This window comes from Oncorhynchus clarkii, chromosome 6 (genome assembly GCF_045791955.1).
Source record: "Oncorhynchus clarkii lewisi isolate Uvic-CL-2024 chromosome 6, UVic_Ocla_1.0, whole genome shotgun sequence".
NCBI lineage: Eukaryota > Metazoa > Chordata > Actinopteri > Salmoniformes > Salmonidae > Oncorhynchus > Oncorhynchus clarkii.
The window spans coordinates 40,521,760-40,542,552 of NC_092152.1; the positions used below are offsets into that span (position 1 = coordinate 40,521,760).

The following is a 20,793-nucleotide window of genomic DNA, read 5'->3' on the forward strand; positions in this document are numbered from 1 at the left end:
TCTCTCTCTCTTCCTCCTCCTCCTCCTCCTCAGTGTGTGTGCCTCCAGTACCTCCTTTAGCCCTTGATGACCCACACTGCTTCCCAGTGTGTGAGGCTGAGTGACTCTCTGTCCCCTCTAACACCTCACCCCTGACCCCTCATCATGGGCAGTGTGGGTAGTGGAGTGGCAGGGGAGCAGGAGTTTGCCATGAAGTCCGTGGGCACTAGGACCACCCTGCCTCGCGCTCCGCCCCTGTCTCGCCGTTGCCCCGCCGACCGTAGCTGCAGCGCCGAACGACTCCCCCCACCTCCAGTGACAGCCTCCGAGGGAACCGCGTCTAGTGAAGAACGAGGAAGTATTAGTATTGGGACCGTAACTGGGAAAGACCGGCCCCCGGACTCTGACACAGACCGTACCACTACAACTACATCCAACTGTGACCGGGGGGATACAGGGGTGGGATACGGAAATGGAGCAGGAAGGAGGGAGAGTGGAGAGAGGGAGAGTGGAGGGAGGGAGAGTGGAGGGAGGGAAAGGGAGAGTCGAGAGAAGGATAGGGAGAGTAGAGAGTGGGAGAAAGAGAGGGAGAGAGAAAGGGAGTGGGAGAGGGAAAGAGAAAAGGAGAGGGCAGAAAGGGATAGAGACAGGGTAGAGAGGGAGAGGGATAGAGAGCGGGAGAGAGAGAGGGTAGAGAGGACGAGAGAGAGGGTTGAGAGAGCGAGGGAAAGAGAGCCACGAGGAGGGGTTGTGAGTCTGGATGTATGCAGTAACTTGGTGGGACTGGGGGGAAATGATATTGGTACTGGGATGACCCCCCACCAACAAAGAGACACTGGAGGGACCAAAACAGACAATCACAACAACCCTCCAAACCACAACCCACCCAAAATCCTGCCTGTCTCTGGCAAACTAGAGCAGGTATGTTCCTTTTCTCAAACAATTATGTTTGTAGCTAGGGTCATGTGGCTTATTGGCATAGTGAGTTAGTTCACAATTAGATCACAGCAAAACCAGGGTTGTGTGGGTTTGATTCCTGCATGGGACACACATACTCTGCTGTATCCCTATATCATTGCAGTTACATAAAGACTGTATAATTACGCTGTTATATAATTACTTGACTATCTTATAATAACTGATGAAATAGAATTTGACATGGTGAAAAGGTCTTACAAATAAATATTGCCATAGTATTTCATAATGATTTCTAGTGTTTACTGATTTAAGACATTGACGTAAATGCTTTAAACGAGAATAACGGCACATTTCGAAATCAAAGTGCACATCTCGGTCACTCGGGAGAAAACGCTCACTTCAGCTCTAGATAGAACTTAGCTCTGTCACGGGGAAAATACTCCATTCAGCAAGTCCAGTCGATTGTGAGATATGGCATATACATTTTACGTCATAAATTTGGGTCATTGGTTCACTATTTTACCTTTTCTGAGATCTCTGCCAAGCAAGGCGGTAACCGCAGCTAACTCCTGCAACAACACACGCACGAGGGTTGCTCCTCATGAACACAACACCGGCAGTTTTCAAAATAGCCCAAATCAGACTTTAGCACATCACCCGACCCAACACAACACCCCTCAGTAGTGGCCTATTTCATTTGTCTTTTTCAATGCTCTGGAAACCAATCAGAAAATGCTGTGCACTAAAGATGGTATTGTAGCCACACAAATACAATAGAAGATAATTGTCGATCTCATCAGAAACACTGATCACAACCTTTATCTCCTAAATTATGTCGCTGGTGTAATTTTGTTAGAATTTTGGAATATATAAGGTTTTTACCAGTTTCGAGTCTATCCAGGCGAAACAACACAGCTGAAGCAAAGTTTCACCCAAATTTGTATTTATTCTTTTTATATATTTTTTGTAATTTTACCTCCTTTTTTTCTCATCAATTTCCCGATATTACGATCTTGTCTCATCACTGCAACTCCCCAACGGGCTCGGGAGAGGCGAAGGTCAAGTCATGCGTCCTGCCGAACATGACCCGCCAAACCGTGCTTCTTAACACCCGCTCGCTTAACCCGGAAGTCAGCCGCCCCAATGTGTCAGAGAAAACACAGTTCAACTGACGACTGAAGTCAGCCTGCAGGCGCCCGGGCCCGCCACAAGGAGTCACTAAAGCACAATGAGCCAAGTAAAGCCCCCCCGGCCAAACCCTCCCCTAACCCAGATGACGCTGGACCTATTGGGTGCCGCCTTATGGGACTCCCAATCCCGGCCGGTTGTGATACAGTCTGGGATCAAACTCCAGGCTGTAGTGACGGCGCAACACTGCAATGCTGTGCCTTAGACCGCTGGAGGTGTTTCACCCACATTTTCGATAAGAAAGTATCCACCTAGCTTTGTCATGTCACCCATCCAAATCAAATAATTCCATGTGTCTGCCTTTTGTCTTTGTAAACGTGTACATAGCCTGTTCCATGACATGGGGTAATCCAATGACCAACACTGCAGCTGTTGATTGCAGTGATCATTATTCATTACATATGCTATATATAATCAATACACAACTTTGAAGGAGTAGGGTATTTGATGCAAACATAGGCTGTAAGAATACCTTTTTAATTTGATAAAATTAGCCTACATTTTCACATTCTCTTGCTCGCTCGAGAGGAAGGCAATTTGTCCCTGCTTGCAAACGTAATCTCCTGCATAATTTCTGTAAATTATTGTCATTATTCTACCAATTTGTAAATGTAGGCTCATAATAAATGTAAATAAATCATATTTGATCTACCCCAATGAGCATCAATCACATACTGTATCTACTGTATCTATTATATCTGCACAAAATGTTTTTTCCAATGATATGTTTGCTGTCAGCTGGCTACTGTAGAAAAGTTAGAATGTCATGAAACATTTGTTGCATAACTTAGCCTTTTAGCCCATATGTGTCATGCTATGAAGTAGACAATTATGTGGCACACTCAGTAGTCTTTCCCTCTCATTTTAGTAGATATATTTTGCTGTAATGATCTGATCACACCATGCAACGAGGGATGTAGCCTACAGTCAGAGAGGGAAGATGGACAATGTAGACAGGCAGGTTAAATTATGTCCAATGGGGTGTGAGGCGGGATTAGGTCGGCTCCTTTCCTCTTTGCTTGGCAGAGATCTCAGAAAAGGTCAAATTGTGAACCAGCGAGCCAAATTTATCACATATCTCACAATCGATTGGACTTCCCAAATGTAGTATTTTTGCTGTGACACAACGTTTATATTTTTCATAGATTTGCGTTATTCCACAAAGTTTTCTCTAGCGCTGCAGTGAGTGTGGGATGTCTAACCCTGTGACATTGCTCTGCCTCTACCTCGCTCTCTCTGAGTGAGAGAGGTTCGCACTTTGACAGACAGTCCAACAACGAGTCAGGGGGGTTTAGGAACATAGACACATTTTTTTCCTTTGAAATTTGCTGTTATTCCCCTTTAATGTGTTGTTTTGCTAACAGTTTCCTCTCCTGTTTCTTTATAACCATCTCTACCCGTATCGCTCTTTACCCAAATCTCTCTCTCCTTCCTCCCCCTTTGCCTTCAACTCTTTAGAACAACTCTGGGCTGGTTCGTCCTTCTGCCTTCAAACCAGTGGTTCCCAAAAGCTTTCACTCCATGCAGAACCTCGTAGGCCAAACCAGTAGTGGTGAGGGTAGGGGTGCGGGGGGGCGTAGAGAAGGAGGAGCAGGGGGAGGAGAACCAGGGGCAGTTCCAGAGGCCCTCCTTCTAGACCAGGACAGCCCAGGAAGAGGCAGCTTCCGGGCAGAGGGAGCAGGAGCGGGTGAGGGTAAAGGAGGGGTCCAGGGGGGGATGTCAGATTCGGGGAGAAACTCCTTGACCAGCCTGCCCACCTACACAGGCTCTGGGTCGGGCTATGTGCCCCCAGCGGCCCTGGGTACTCTCAGTGCTTCTACCAGCCATATCAACAGACTGGGGACCACAGCTGGAGCTGCAGTGGCTCAGGGCAAGCTGGAGAAACCAGGCTACCAGGTGGGTATGGTCTTTTGAACATAATTACAGACACTGCAGTCGACTCCAAATGAGTTCACATTTAATAAGCATTAACATACTTTTAGCGTAGTGCAGTTTACCAGCAGCAATTCATATACCGTACATTGTTTTTACTTGCTCTGGGTATCTGCACCTATCCAGTTTGGTATCAGTCCAGTGTAGACTGTATATGAATCTATGTGAGACTATTCCAGAATGGGCTGAGTGCCTCGGACAGTGGCCACTCCTCTTCAGGAAAGAGCTCCTCATCCTATCAGAGGCTCTGCCACCTGGGGGACACCCCAGCACCCCTTCGCCCCTCGCCTTCCTCTGATGACGTCATCCAAGACCTGGAGGACCGGCTCTGGGAGAAGGAGCAAGAGGTGAGAGGTGAAAGGTCATTTAGTGGTCAAGGGTGATTTATTTTAGTAGATTTCATGGATGTAGCAATTATCATTGCTTCAGTCACTGCCAACAAAACATTCCTTCCTTCCTGAGCTCTCGCTCCTCTCCTCCCCTCTCCCAGGTGCAGCACATGCATCGTAACTTGGACCAGAGCGAGGCAGCCATCGTCCAGGTTTTTGAGGAGAAGCAGCGCGTGTGGGAGAGACAGATGGAAGAGCTGAGACAGAACTATGCCTCCCGCCTGCAGCAGGTGACCACACATTCCACAGCGGCGTTAACCAATAAGAATCCACCAAATGTTGTTAATCTCTTCCTCTGTGTACAGGTGACGCGCCGCGCCCAGCGCTCCCAGAATGCCCTGCAGGCCCAGATCACCCGTCTGTCGCAGGACAAGCGGCGCCTGCAGGAGGAGATGCCTGCCTTGCTGGCCCAGAGAGAAGAGCTGGAGAGGAAGTGTCTGGACTTCAGGAAGGAGCAGGCCGACATACTGCCACGCCTGGAGGAGACCAAGTGGGAGGTGTGTGTGGTGGGTGGGTGGGTGGGTGGGTGGGTGGGTGGGTGTGTGTGTGTGTGTGTGTGTGTGTGTGTGTGTGTGTGTGTGTGTGTGTGTGTGTGTGTGTGTGTGTGTGTGTGTGTGTGTGTGTGTTTGTGCATGGTGCGTCGGTGTGAACAGCCCCATAACACTGCAGCTCTACCTTACAACACTATATGCTTTCCCTGCTGTGTGGTCCAGGTATGTCAGAAAGCGGGGGAGATCTCCCTGCTGAAGCAGCAGCTGAGGGAGAGCCAGGTGGAGGTGACCCAGCGGGCGGGAGAGATGGTGGCCCTCAGGGGTCAGCTGAAAGAGGCCAACGCTCAGCTGAGAGACCGGGAGGAGGTCATGCTGGGCCTCAAGGACTCCTACACCAACAAGAGCCTGGAGCTGGAGCGCTGCCAGGGAGAGCTGAGAAGGACGCTGACTGAGGTAGCTATACACATACAGACCTGTAAGTCACATTTCTGATGACACAAATATGTGACACTAGATGGGATATCCTGTTGTTTTAGAGTTAGGGGCCATACACACACAAACAGTATATGCACACTAGTGCTGAGTGATTAAACAACTCATTGACCGACGTCGGTTCAATTATTTGAATTCCCTTGATGTATTTATTTTTCTGTGAGCTCAATGTGCACATTGCACAGTTCCTTTAGTGACAAATGAGATCCAAACTTAACAGTTCATCTACGCCTACTAAGTTAGGTCAGTGTGGTGCAGACACGGAGAGGGACAGAAGAATGTGTGATCGTGACGTGATATATAGAGAAGCTGTTGCTTCGCAAAGTGTCTCTACCTGAAAATACATATGCTCTAAGTGATTGATAGTTGGTATTCAGCAGTCTTAAAAGTATGCCTTATTTACTTTGAAGAACTACAAAACAGTGATTTTGTCAGACAGTGTAGGCAGCAGCTCCATAGAGATGAGATGATGACTTGGAATGAAATGATAAAATCAGCGAATAAAACAAATGTACTATACACAACAATTTTATTAAAGCAAAGTGAATAAATGATGGTAGTAAGCAGTAATGAGCAGTCACTACTAAGGTTTCAGATTTTGGGGAATATTCAAAGGTGGAAACTTTCCGTGGGAATTAACAGGAATATATGGGAATTAACGGGAATATATGGGAATTAACAGAAATATATGCAAATTAATATTAATATAATTTAAATATAGATGTTTTTTGCATTGGATATATTTACCATATCATATGGAGACAGAAACATAAACATTTTACCTTATCATAAGTAGACATAATTGCAAATTATTAAATCCTTCCGATATAAATGTTAAAAACTATTTAGTTACGAATTGAACTTTAATTAAATGAGTTGACTCTTCACATGGGATGATTTCACTGAACAACAAAAGAAAGGGAATATTGAATGATCCCCAATGATCCATCGCATCTCCCAAAAACGTTTTCAACATGAGAGTCTAGAAACTAAAGCTTTGGTTGTCTGCCTCTCAGGCTTCCATGTCTTCTCCCTGGACCTCGTCAATGTCCACCTCTTGAACATCAGACTCTGAAGCCTCTTCTTCACTGTCACTTTCCAACCTTGTTGAGGATGGCTCATTGTCAGGCTCAAAAAGCCTCAAATTTGCCCAGATGGCCACCAATTTTTCAACCCTTGTATTGGTCAGCCTGTTGCTTGCTTTGGTGTGTGTGTTCCCAAACAAGGACCAGTTGCGCTCTGAGGCGGCTGATGTTGGTGGGATTTGGAGGATGATGGAGGCAAAGGAAGAAAGAACCTCAGATTCACAAAAGTCCCTTCCATCAGGTGGCTGATGAGATATGTTGGCACGATTGCCATATTGCATCTCCATCCCAAAGCCCTTGTTGGAAGTGTACTTCGCCAGACTGCCAAGAACCTTGCCCTCATCCATATGTGATATGGCCATTTCTTGGAGAGACTCCTTCCCCTCCAGGAGACTGTCAAACATGATGACAACACCACCCCAATGGGTGTTGCTGGGCAGCTTCAATGTGATGCTCTTATTCCTCTCACTTAGTTAATTATTCCTTGCCAACGAACAATCGACCACCCATCAGAGATGATTGCAATAAAGTCTGCTTTCTCTATGATTTGCTTGACCTTCACTTGAACTCTGTTGAACTCTGCACCCAGCAAATGAGTAGATAAAGCATGTCTGGTTGGAGGGGTGTTTGCTGGGCAAAGAACATTCAGAAATCTCTTCCAATACACATTGCCTGTGAGCATCAGAGTTGCATAGTTGCATACACAGCTCGAGCAAGACATTCATCAGCATTTCTCTGACTACGTCACTCCATTGAGTCAAAAAAACGTCTAATTCCAGGAGGACCATGAACTATTGCTATCGATAAGGTGTCTGATTTATCATTTTCACCTCAAATAAAAGTAGAGGGACTTTTGTCAGAGGTTGCTTGTTGTGAGCGCTGAGGGAACTATGCACTTGGCCAGATGAGTCTGCATCTTTGTTTCATTCTTCACGTATGATTTGGCACTGTATTTGCAAATGTGCACAGCTTTTCCTTCTACATTAGCTGCAGTGAAATGTCTCCACACATCAGATAGTGGCCGTTGCATTTTCCTGTAAAGATTAGGGAAAAAATTGTAATAAAAAACAAATCCAATTCCATGTACAGATAAATAGTTAAGCAAGTAGATTATACAACTCCTTTGTAAGATACATTTTTTTAAATTAAACATGTATGGAAACAGGTGAATTAACACTCCTCAGTTAGCAGGCTCAAGCAAGCTAAACCCCACATGGTAGCAAAAACTAACTAGCAGAAATTGTTAACAAGTTAGAAATGATTTAAACACACTTTTCTGTGTTCTACTATTTACTAGTTAATAAATCATCATGTATGTCATATAAAATACACTGCTCAAAAAATAAAGGGAACACTTAAACAACACAATGTAACTCCAAGTCAATCATACTTCTGTGAAATCAAACTGTCCACTTAGGAAGCAACACTGATTGACAATAAATTTCAGATGCTGTTGTGCAAATAGAATAGACAACAGGTGGAAATTATAGGCAATTAGCAAGACACCCCCAATAAAGGAGTGATTCTGCAGGTGATAACCACAGACCACTTCTCAGTTCCTATGCTTCCTGTCTGATGTTTTGGTCACTTTTGAATGCTGGCGGTGCTTTCACTCTAGTGGTAGCATGAGACGGAGTCTACAACCCACACAAGTGGCTCAGGTAGTGCAGCTCATCCTGGATGGCACATCAATGCGAGCTGTGGTAAGAAGGTTTGCTGTGTCTGTCAGTGTAGTGTCCAGAGCATGGAGGCGCTACCAGGAGACAGGCCAGTACATCAGGAGACGTGGAGGAGGCTGTAGGAGGGCAGCAACCCAGCAGCAGGACCGCTACCTCCGCCTTTGTGCAAGAAGGAGCTGGAGGAGCACTGCCAGAGCCCTGCAAAATGACCTCCAGCAGGCCACAAATGTGCATGTGTCTGCTCAAACGGTCAGAAACAGACTCCATGAGGGTGGTATGAGGGCCCGACGTCCACAGGTGGGGGTTGTGCTTACAGCCCAACACCGTGCAGGACGTTTGGCATTTGCCAGAGAACACCAAGATTGGCAAATTCGCCACTGGCGCCCTGTGCTCTTCACAGATGAAAGCAGGTTCACACTGAGCACATGTGACCAACGTGACAGTCTGGAGACGCCGTGGAGAACGTTCTGCTGCCTGCAACATCCTCCAGCATGACCGGTTTGGCGGTGGGTCAGTCATGGTGTGGGGTGGCATTTCTTTGGGGGGCCGCACAGCCCTCCATGTGCTCGCCAGAGGTAGCCTGACTGCCATTAGGTACCGAGAAGAGATCCTCAGACCCCTTGTGAGACCATATGCTGGTGCGGTTGGCCCTGGGTTCCTCCTAATGCAAGACAATGCTAGACCTCATGTGGCTGGAGTGTGTCAGCAGTTCCTGCAAGAGGAAGGCATTGATGCTATGGACTGGCCCGCCCGTTCCTCAGACCTGAATCCAATTGAGCACATCTGGGACATCATGTCTCGCTCCATCCACCAACGCCACGTTGCACCACAGACTGTCCAGGAGTTGGCGGATGCTTTAGTCCAGGTCTGGGAGGAGATCCCTCAGGAGACCATCCGCCACCTCATCAGGAACATGCCCAGGCTTTGTAGGGAGGTCATACAGGCACGTGGAGGCCACACACACTACTGAGCCTCATTTTGACTTGTTTTAAGGACATTACATCAAAGTTGGATCAGCCTGTAGTGTGGTTTTCCAATTTAATTTTGAGTGTGACTCCAAATCCAGTGTAACGGTTTTCTTCATCTGAAGGAGAGGCGGACCAAAATGCAGCGTGGTGGTTATCCATGTTTTAATTTATGAAGACACTATACATGAATAAACTAAGAAAACAATAAACGTGAGAAAACCTAAAACAGTCCTATCTGGTGCAAACACAGAGACAGGAACAATCACCCACAAACACACAGTGAAACCCAGGCTACCTAAATATGGTTCCCAATCAGAGACAATGACTAACACCTGCCTCTGATTGAGAACCATATCAGGCCAGACATAGAAATAGACAAACAAGACATCCAACATAGAATGCCCACTCAGATCACACCCTGACCAACCAAAACATAGAAACATACAAAGCAAACTATGGCCAGGGTGTGACATCCAGACCTCCATGGGTTGATACATTTGATTTCCATTGATAATTTTTGTGTGATTTTGTTGTCAGCACATTCAACTATGTAAAGAAAAAAGTATTTAATAAGAATATTTCATTCATTCAGATCTAGGATGTGTTATTTTAGTGTTCCCTTTATTTTTTTGAGCAGTGTATATTCACCCCACCCAGTATTGTAATCAAAATGTATCAGAAAGCATGTAGTCCTTGACTCAGACAGTGTAGTAGTGTGGGCTCAATAGCATCTCATTAGTGTGCAAGATCTTGAGAATCAGCTGTATATGTGATGGAAGAGTGCACTGCACATGTGACGGAAGAATGCACTGTGCATGCAGGGGGTTGCAATTCCATTGAATTGGGGATAGTTTAACCAAAATATGCCACATAACCTAGAATTGCCCGGGCTTAACTTCCCATGGAAAAATTCAGGGAAATTTACCAGAAAGTTTCCGACCTTTTGAAACCCAGTCACGACCATCATTGGACTTGTATTAATTGTTTTATTCTGTGTTGTTACAGTATTCAACCCAAATAATTTAACCAAAATTGAAAACCGGGATTATTTTTAAATGTTGAAATATTGTTTTATACCGAACCAACCTCAAAAAGAACAAATCTCTCAGCACTACTCTATAGAGATGAGATGATGACTTGGAATCAAATAAAACAAATGTAATATGCACAACAACTGTTTTTTTTAAGTACTATGAATAAATGATGGTTAATAAGTGATGTGCAGTAATGGACATTCACTACCATCATGGGACTTTTACGAATTGTTTTATTGTGTGTTGTTACAGCATTCAAGCCAAATAATCAAAATTTAAAACAGTGAACCAACCTCAAAAAGCTCAGAGACAGCACTAACGCACACTAAAACCTCCTTCTCTTTGTCAGGTGTCTATCCTGAGGGAGAAGCTGGGTGTGTTTGAGGCTGAGGTTCTGGGTCTTAAACGAACTCTGGGGGAGCTGGGCGGAGCGGTTGATCCTGCCATAACCCAAACCCTAGCAGCAGGAAGGCTACTCCCCCCCTGGGGGGCTCTCTACTGCCTCCGCACCCCCACTGAGCCCTCATCCACCCCCCTTACCCACACCTCAGATGCCCTGCTCAGCTTTCAGAGTGATGAGGCAAAGGCCCAGAGGCAAGAGACACAGAGACAGGAGAGACAGCAGCGTGAAGAGGCTCAGTGGTGTGACATGCAGCCACGCCAGGAGGCCCATCTCCATCAGGAATCCCAACTGCGTAAGGAAGCTCAACTTCGTCAGGAAGCCTACTTGCGTCAGGAGGCCCAGCAGCAGCAGCGCCAGGAGGCCCAGTGGGAGGAATCAGGGAACCTGCGTGAGCAGCTGGAACAGCTCCAGGGGGCCTTACGTCTAGAACGTCAGCAGAGAGAGCTCCAGGCCCACAGTTTTGACCAGGAGCGACACACCTGGATTGACGAGAAGGAGCGTGTGCTGAAATACCAGGCGCAGCTTCAGGTCAGCTATGTGGAGACTCTACAGAAAAACCAGGCTCTAGAGCAACAGGTGGGACAGCTGGGGACCAAACTTACCCCCTCCCCCTCATCTTCCATCTCCCCTCCCCCACCACCAGCACTGTCAACCCTCCCTCCCCTGCCCTCAGTCCCTCTCCCAGCCCCCATTGCACTCACCCTCTCACCCCCGCACTGTGAGGACCAGAAAGGCCCCCCTTCCCTCCTCCAGCTGCCCCCACCCTGGGCAGGTCCCTCGCGCCTGGAGAGGATAGAGTCCACTGAGATTTAGAGAGGCTCCATTCCACTGAATATCAACTTGATTACAAACAACAAAAGACATATTAACCTACAAAACAGAACTGCAACGCAAACTGTACCATTGAATATTGTACAGTTAAAACAACCAATGCAAACTGAACAGCAGAGAACAATACAATAAAGTTTAGACTATGAACGCAAACTATAATTGATTACAATACAGTATTAAAAGAAAACAACAGAAAAACACAATCAGCGGCTACATTATAGAATGCAATATAAACTACATTACAAGCAAAGTACACTATATCTGAATATTAAAACTAAACTACTCAATCCTGTCAATGATAGAGTATCCATTGCTTACCAGGCAGTCTTGGTGGGAAGCAGTGACACTCAAAATGGAAGCAAGATTGGCACCAAAAGTTCCAAGATGATAACATTCTAGTTTGAATGCAAATAATCATGTTATTGTTCTGGAAGGCTTGGTACCAACCTGGAGGGTAGTTTGCCAAACTGCATGTCTATGATAATGGGACATGAAGTCGGGGAAACCAGAATCATATTTTAGAGGATAATCAGGGGCGATGTTTTGCAGAATGTGCTTGTCTTTTCCATTTCTGGGACGATGTTTCTCTCAGAAGGTGTGTGAGAGGATTGTGATGAGAAAGTGGATGTGTCGGAAAGTGACAATTGGGGATGAAAAATCAAAAGTGTTTTTTAATAGGAGGAAATTAGGAGAATAGTAGTATAGTTGATTGGTAGTTGTTTGGTTGGTTCCATTTCAGCTCATTTCCTGAAGTGGCTTGAGATTAAATTTAGTCGAACTCTGAATGATTCTTAATGTAGATTCAGGGATATTGGAGAACCTCCCACTAGGCACAGATGTCATTTCAACGTCTCTTCAACATTGGTTCTTCGTCATTTCATTGAAATGATGTGGAAACAACATTGATTAAACCAGTATGTGCCCAGTGGGCTGGCTCTCTGGCACTACAAACTGTCCGCGGTGACTAAAGATGAACACAAGGGGTCAGCATTGAGCTGTGTCAGAGCTCCCCACCAGCAGAGAAAATTACTTGAAAATTACTGTTTATTCCGGGGTCTGCGAAAGAGACACGGAAACACACTGGCTTTACTCGGATAGTGTCATTATTTATACTTTCAGATCATGCTTTTATGACCAAGAGTGGGAGGAGAGGAGAAGACCAAGTGACAAGAGTGAGCAGAAAGAATGAGGTGAAAAAAGTGAGGACGGGGGCTGAAACTACCTTCATATGTAAAAATAGGAGGCAAGTGAGAGTACAATAGTGAAAGAATGAGAGGCTTGGTCCAGAGAAAGGCTGAATTAACTTTCACCCACCCAGCCCTTTCAAATCAGCAAGGGTACAAGTTTTCAAAATGGGATGCATCCCAAAGGAAGACATTGCCTTCCTGAGGTAGGGTTCAGACTTACTGCACTTTGTCCTATTGAGGAGATCAGACCGGAAGTAGAAACGATTAGATGTGAATAGTATGGCTTTTATGTGTTCATGTTTATTCCAGCATACCAAGACACTGCGTGTGAATATTTAAAGAAATCAAATTATTACTATTACAATTGTTATTATTATTCTTGTGAATCGGACAAGTATTATAAGCTTTTCTTGAATGTTTCTTAACTGTATATGAATGCTAGTTTAGATCTACTACATGGCTCAACCATATTGTAAGAATATTTCGAACATCAACTACTAACAATATCAACTATATCCAAAGCCATTGTTAGTTTCTTTTTTCTTGTTGGTGATGTCAATGTAATTACTGTATTGTTTTAGAGAGGAAATTGCCACCAATGTTGTTGTACTTATTTTAACGGTTTGAATTTATGTTATTGCAATGGCTTGATGAAGATCACTCCTGGGTAAAATCAAACGGAATCAATAAAGATGCAAGTAAATAAACATGACTTCATTTCCAATAAGGTGATTATACACAGTGTACAAAACATTAGGAACACCTTCCTAATATTAGGTTACACCCTCTTTGCCCTCAGAACAGCCTCAATTCGTCGGGGCATGGCCTGACTCTACAAGGTGTCGAAAGCGTTCCACAGGGATGCTGGCCCATGTTGACTCCAATGCTTCCAACAGTTGTGTCAAGTTGGCTGGATGTCCTTTGAGTGGTGGACCAACAGTTGTGCCAAGTTGGCTGGACGGTGGACCATTCTTGATACACAAGGGAATGTGAAAAACCCAGCAGCGTTGCAGTTCTTGACACGTTCAAACCGGTGCACCTGGCACCTACTACAATATGATCTTGTTGCCATCTGATGCACATTCAGATGTCATAAATCAGCACTGCAAAGCTCTCCCTGCCTTGATTGTGCCTTGATTATATTACCATTGATGAAATCTGAAAATGTGCATGTACACCCTGGCCCATCTACTGTTGCTAGCCCAAATTCTGACTTGTGCTCTGATATCTCGTTCACTGATTTCTGCTCTCATAAAAGCCTGGGTTTTCTGCACACTAACACTAGAAGCTCATTACCTAAAATGGATCAATTGGGTTCACAGCTCCAATCCAGATGTGTTGCTCATTACTGAGACGTGGTTAAGAAAAAGTGTTTTGAATACTGATGTTAACCTTTCTGGTTATAACCTTTCTCGGCAAAACAGATCTTCCAAAGGTTGGGGAGTGGCAATCTTTACCAAGGATCACCTTCAGTGCTCAGTTGTCCCCACCAAGTCTGTCCCCAAACTATTTGATTTGCTGGTTTTAAGCATTAAACTTTCAAATAACTCTTTGTTGACTGTTGCTGGGTGCTATATTCCTTCATCAGCACCGGCCTGTATCCTACCTGCCCTAAGCTTTCCCCTGTCCCCTTACACTAAGTCTGAATTTGTCCTGCTAGGTGACCGAAACTGGGACATGCTTAAACCACCAGTCCTAAAGCAATGGAACTCCCTAAATCTTTCTCAGATTATCACCAATCCCACAAGGTATGACTCCAAACACACAGAAAAGGCTACTCTCCTCGATGTTATCCTCACAATTAATCCTGATAGGTATCAGTCTGGTATTTTCTGTAATGACCTTATTGATCACTGTTTTACAGTCTGTGTTTGTAATGGCTGCTCAGTGAAACGACCTGTCCTGATTTGTCATAGACGCTTGCTGAAAAACTTTCATGAGCAAGCCTTCCTTCTTGACCTGGCCTCTGTAAAATGGTATAGAATCAGCTTGAACCCCATGTCGCAGACACTTGGACCTTCTTTTTTTATATTTTCAGTGGTATTGTTAACAAACACGCCCTCATAAAGAAAAGGAGAATTAAAAGCAGGTTCAACCCCTGGTTCGATCGTGATCTTGCAGAGTTACTCCACCTCAAGAATTGCATTTGGCGAAAGGCTCGGCACACGCATACTCAAGCTGACTTGCTATCGTTCAGGCAAATGAGAAATAAGTGCACTCAGGCTATCCGGAAGGCCAAAGTAAGTTACTTTAAGGAGCAGTTCTCTCTCTGTGGGTCTAACCCCAAGAAGTTCTGGAAAACGGTAAAAGACCTGGAGAATAAACCCTCCTCCTTACTGCTGCCCATGTCCCTCAATGTTGATGATGTGGTTATTACTGACAAGAAGAACATGGCTGAGCTCTTTAATCACCACTTCATTAAGTCAGGATTCCTATATATATATATCAGCCATTCCTCCTTGCTCGTCCAACATTTCCTCATCTCCCACCCCTTCTAATGCGACTATCCACGATGCTATTCCATAATTTTCCCCTGCCGCGCAACAAGGTTTCTCCCTGCAGTCACTGAGTCCGAGGTGCTAAAGGAGCTCCTTAAACTTGACCCCCCAAAACAATCTGGGTCAGATGGTTTAGACCCTTTCTTCTTTAAGGTTGCTGCCCCTATCATCGCCAAGCCTATCTCCAACCTTTTTAACCTGTCTCTCCTTTCTGGGGAGGTTCCCATTGCTTGGAAGGAAGCCATGGTTCATTCTTTATTTAAAGGGGGAGATCAAGCTGATCCTAACTGTTATAGGACTATTTCTATGTTGCCCTGTTTATCAAAAGTGTTGGAAAAACAGTCAATAATCAACTGACTGGCTTTCTTGATGTCTATAGTATTCTCTCGGGTATGCAATCTGGTTTCCGCTCAGGTTATTGATGTGTCACTGCAACCTTAAAGGTCCTGAATGATGTCACCATTGCCCTTGATTCTAAGCAATATTGTGCTGCTATTTATATTGACTTGGCCAAAGCTTTTGATACGGTAGACCATTCCATTCTTGTGGGCCGGCTAAGGGGTATTGGTGTCTCTGAGGGGTCTTTGGCCTGGTTTGCTAACTGCCTCTCTCAAAGAGTGCAGTGTTTAACTGTGGCTGCCTCAGCCACTGCCTGTCACCAAGGGAGTACCCCAAGGCTCAATCCTAGGCCCCACACTCTTCACAATTTACATCAACAACATAGCTCAGGCAGTAGGAAGCTCTCTCATCCATTTATATGCAGATGATACAGTCTTATACTCAGCTGGCCCCTCCCTGGATTTTGTGTTAAATGCTCTTCAACAAAAATGTCTTAGTGTCCAACAAGATATCTCTACCCTTAACCTTGTTCTGAATGCCCCTCTTCCCACAGGTGTTATTACTACCTCTGATGGTTTAGAGCTTGAGGTAGTCACCTCAAAAAGTACTTGGGAGTATGGCTAGATGGTGCACTGTCCTTCTCTCAGCACATATCAAAGATACAGGCTAAAGTTAAATCTAGTCTTGGTTTCCTCTATTGTAATCACTCCTCTTTCACCCCAGCTGTCAAACTAACCCTGATTCAGATGACCATTCTACCCATGCTAGATTACGGAGACATAATTTATACATCGGCTGGTAAGGGTGCTCTCGAGCGGCTAATGTTCTTTACCATTCGGCCATCAGATTTGCCACCAATGCTCCTTATAGGACACATCACTGCACTCTATACTCCTCTGTAAACTGGTCATCTCTGTATACCCGTCGCAAGACCCACTGGTTGATGCCTATTTATAAAATCCTCTTCGGACTCACTCTCCACTATCTGAGATATCTACTGCAGCCCACATCCTACACATACAACACCTGTTCTGCCAGTCACATTATGTTAAAGGTCCCCAAAGCACACATATCCCTGGGTCACTCCTCTTTTCAGTTCGCTACAGCTAGTGACTGGAAGGTGCTGCAACAAATACTCAAACTGGACAGTTTTATTTCAATCTCTTCATTCAAAGACTCAATCATGGACACTCTTACTGACAGTTGTGGCTGCTTTGTGTGATACAGTGTCTTGCGAAAGTATTCGGCCCCCTTGAACTTTGCGACCTTTTGCCACATTTCAGGCTTCAAACATAAAGATATAAAACTGTATTTTTTTGTGAAGAATCAACAACAACTGGGACACAATCATGAAGTGGAACGACATTTATTGGATATTTCAAACTTTTTTAACAAATCAAAAACTGAAAAATTGGGCGTTACTGAGTTTAAATGTATTTGGCTAAGGTGTATGTAAACGTTCGACTTCAACTGTACATACATACCAATGGAGGCTGGTGGTGGGAGCTATAGGAGGACGGGCTCATTGTAATGGCTGGAATGGAATAATTGGAACGGTATCAAACATATAGAAACCACATTTGACTCTGTTCCATTTATTCCAGTCCAGCCATTACAATAAGCCTGTCCTCCTATAGCTCCTCCCATCAGCCTCCACTGATACATACATACAGTACATACATACATACATACAGTACATGCAGTGGCAAGAAAAAGTTTGTGAATTGTAATTAAATGGATTTCTGCATAAATTTGACCTAAAAATTGATCTTCATCTAAGTCACAACAATAGACAAACAATGTGCTTAAACCAATAACACACAAATTATTGTGTTTTTCTTGTCTACTTTGAATACATAATTTAAACAATCACAGTGTAGGTTGGAAAAAGTATGTGAACCCCTAGGCTAATGACTTCTGCAAAAGCTAATTGGAGTCAGGAGTCAACTAACCTGGAGTTGAATCAATAAGACGAGATTGGAGATTTTGGTTAGAGCTGCCCTACCCCATGAAAAACTCACAAAATTTGAGTTTGCTATTCACAAGAAGCATTACCTGATGTGAACCATGCCTCGAACAAAATATATCTCAGAAGACCTACGATTAAAAATTGTTGCCGTGCATGAAGCTGGAAATGGTTACAAAGTATCTCTAAAAGTCAGTCGACGGCAAGACAAATTGTCTATAAATGGAGAAATTTCAGCACTGTTACTACTCTCCCTAGGAGTGGAGGTCCTGCAAAGATGACTGCAAGAGCACAGCGCAGAATGCTCAATGAGGTTAAGAAGAATCCTAGAGTGTCAGCTAAAGACGTACAGAAATCTCTGGAAAATGCTAACATCTCTGTTGACGAGTATACAATACATAAAACACTAATCAAGAATGGTGTTCTTGGGAGGACATCATGGAAGAAGCCACTGCTGTCCAAAAAAAACATTGCTGCACATCTGAAGTTTGCAAAAGAGCACCTGGATGTTCCACAGCGCTACTGGCAAAATATTCTGTGGACAAACTAAAGTTGAGTTGTTTGGAAGTAACACACAACACTATGTGTGGAGAGAAAAAAAAGGCACAGCACATCAACATCAAAACCTCATCCCAACTGTAAAGTATGGTGGAGGGAGCATCATGGTTTGGGGCTGCTTTGCTGCCTCAGGGCATGGACAGCTTGCTATCATCGACGGAAAAATGAATTCCCAAGTTTATCAACACATTTTGCAGGAGAATGTAAGGCAATATGTCTGCTAATTGAAGCTCAACAGAAGTTAGGTGATGCAACTAGACAACGACCCAAAGACAGAAGTAAATCAACAACAGAATGGCTTGAACAGAAGAAAATACCCCTTCTGGAGTGGCCCAGTCAGTTCTGACCTCAACCCGATTGAGATAATGTAGCTTGACCTCCAGTGAGCGGTTCACACCAGACATCCCAAGAGTATTGTGGAACTGAAACAGTTTTAAAAAGAGGGATAGTCCAAAATTCCTCCTGAACGTTGTGCAGGTCTGATCTGCAACTACAGAAAACATTTGGTGAAGGTTATTGCTGCCAAAGGAGGGTCAACCTGTAATTAAATCCAAGGGTTCACATACTTTTTCCAACCTGCACTGTGAATGTTTACAACGTGTGTTCAATAAAGACATGAACAATTTTAATTGTTTGTGTGTTATTAGTTTAAGCAGACTATGTTTGTCTATTGTTGTGACTTAGATGAAGATCAGATCACATTTTATGACCAATTTATGCAGAAATCCAGGTAGTTCTAAAGGGTTCACATAATTTTTCTTCCCACTGTACTTACATATACCATACAGGCTTATACTACAGACTTGTGTTCTGACCTGACAGTAAGAAAAATCTAGTTAGCTACCTAGCTTTTTCCCCCGCTGTTAGCTAGTGATAGCTAATGACAAAAAAAACTAAAACTGAACATAATTCAAGTCAAAGATAATAATTTAAGTATAGGTTTGTTAATAATTTTATTTCAGTTTACAAAAAATATAAGAATTGAAGCTTACCAGTCAAGGCCATGTCAATATCAGCAGTTTTCTGGCAGGAAAACCAGCATCCACCTTTATAATATGTGCCATTTAGAAGAGGCTTTTGTACATTTTAGTCATTTAGCAGACACTCTTATCCAGAACGACTTACAGCAGTGAGTGCATATATTTTCCGTACTGGTCCCCCTTGACAATCAAGCACAACTCTGGCCTTGTAAGTGCCATGCTCTACCAACTGAGCCACATGGGACCCAAAGCAACTTACAGACATGCCTGCATTTATTTTAGGTAGGGAAGATTGGGGTAAATTGAGCCATTTTTTTTACATTCAGCATAACTTGGTCAATCAATCAATCAAATGTATTTATAAAGCCCTTCTTACATCAGCTGCTGTCACAAAGTGCTGTACAGAAACCAAGCCTAAAACCCCAAACAGCAAGCAATGCAGGTGTAGAAGCACAGTGGCTAGGAAAAACTCCCTAGAAAGGTCAGAACCTAGGAAGAAACCTAGAGAGGAACCAGGCTATGAGGGGTGGCCAGTCCTCTTCTGGCTGTGCCGGGTGGAGATTATAACAGAACATGGCCAAGATGTTCAAATGTTCATAGATGACCAGCAGGGTCAAATAATAATAATCACAGTGGTTGTCAAGGGTGCAACAGGTCAGCACCTCAGGGGTAAATATCAGTTGGCTTTTCATAGCCGATCATTCAGAGTATCTCTGCCGCTCCTGCTGTCTCTAGAGAGTTGAAAACAGCAGGTCTGAGACAGGTAGCACGTCCAGTGAACAGGTCAGGGTACCATAACCACAGGCAGAACAGTTGAAACTGGAGCAGCAGCACGGCCAGGTGGACTGGGGACAGCAAGGAGTCATCAGGCCAGGTACAGTGCCTTGCGAAAGTATTCGGCCCCCTTGAACTTTGCGACCTTTTGCCACATTTCAGGCTTCAAACATAAAGATATAAAACTGTATTTTTTGTGAAGAATCAACAACAAGTGGGACACAATCATGAAGTGGAATGACATTTATTGGATATTTCAAACTTTTTTAACAAATCAAAAACTGAAAAATTGGGCGTGCAAAGTTATTCAGCCCCTTTACTTTCAGTGCAGCAAACTCTCTCCAGAAGTTCAGTGAGGATCTCTGAATGATCCAATGTTGACCTAAATGACTAATGATGATAAATACAATCCACCTGTGTGTAATCAAGTCTCCGTATAAATGCACCTGCACTGTGATAGTCTCAGAGGTCCGTTAAAAGCGCAGAGAGCATCATGAAGAACAAGGAACACACCAGGCAGGTCCGAGATACTGTTGTGAAGAAGTTTAAAGCCGGATTTGGATACAAAAAGATTTCCCAAGCTTTAAACATCCCAAGGAGCACTGTGCAAGAGATAATATTGAAATGGAAGGAGTATCAGACCACTGCAAATCTACCAAGACCTGGCCGTCCCTCTAAACTTTCAGCTCATACAAGGAGAAGACTGATCAGAGATGCAGCCAAGAGGCCCATGATCACTCTGGATGAACTGCAGAGATCTACAGCTGAGGTGGGAGACTCTGTCCATAGGACAACAATCAGTCGTATATTGCACAAATCGGGCCTTTATGGAAGAGTGGCAAGAAGAAAGCCATTTCTTAAAGATATCCATAAAAAGTGTTGTTTAAAGTTTGCCACAAGCCATCTGGGAGACACACCAAACATGTGGAAGAAGGTGCTCTGGTCAGATGAAACCAAAATTGAACTTTTTGGCAACAATGCAAAACGTTATGTTTGGCGTAAAAGCAACACAGCTGAACACACCATCCCTACTGTCAAACATGGTGGTGGCAGCATCATGGTTTGGGCCTGCTTTTCTTCAGCAGGGACAGGGAAGATGGTT

The 20,793-nt window shown here is 44.3% G+C and overlaps 1 protein-coding gene across 1 annotated transcript; it reads left to right on the forward strand.

The window, feature by feature from the left end:
• Positions 1–660: 660 nt before the first annotated feature.
• Positions 661–13,207, forward strand: LOC139412076 (leucine zipper putative tumor suppressor 3-like). The gene is made up of 7 exons (XM_071158872.1): positions 661–900; positions 3,544–3,981; positions 4,197–4,364; positions 4,508–4,636; positions 4,712–4,903; positions 5,120–5,350; positions 10,505–13,207. Exons 1-7 carry the CDS (start codon positions 790–792, stop codon positions 11,369–11,371), a joined length of 2,136 nt encoding a protein of 711 aa, XP_071014973.1. The 5' UTR covers positions 661–789; the 3' UTR covers positions 11,372–13,207.
• Positions 13,208–20,793: the final 7,586 nt, after the last annotated feature.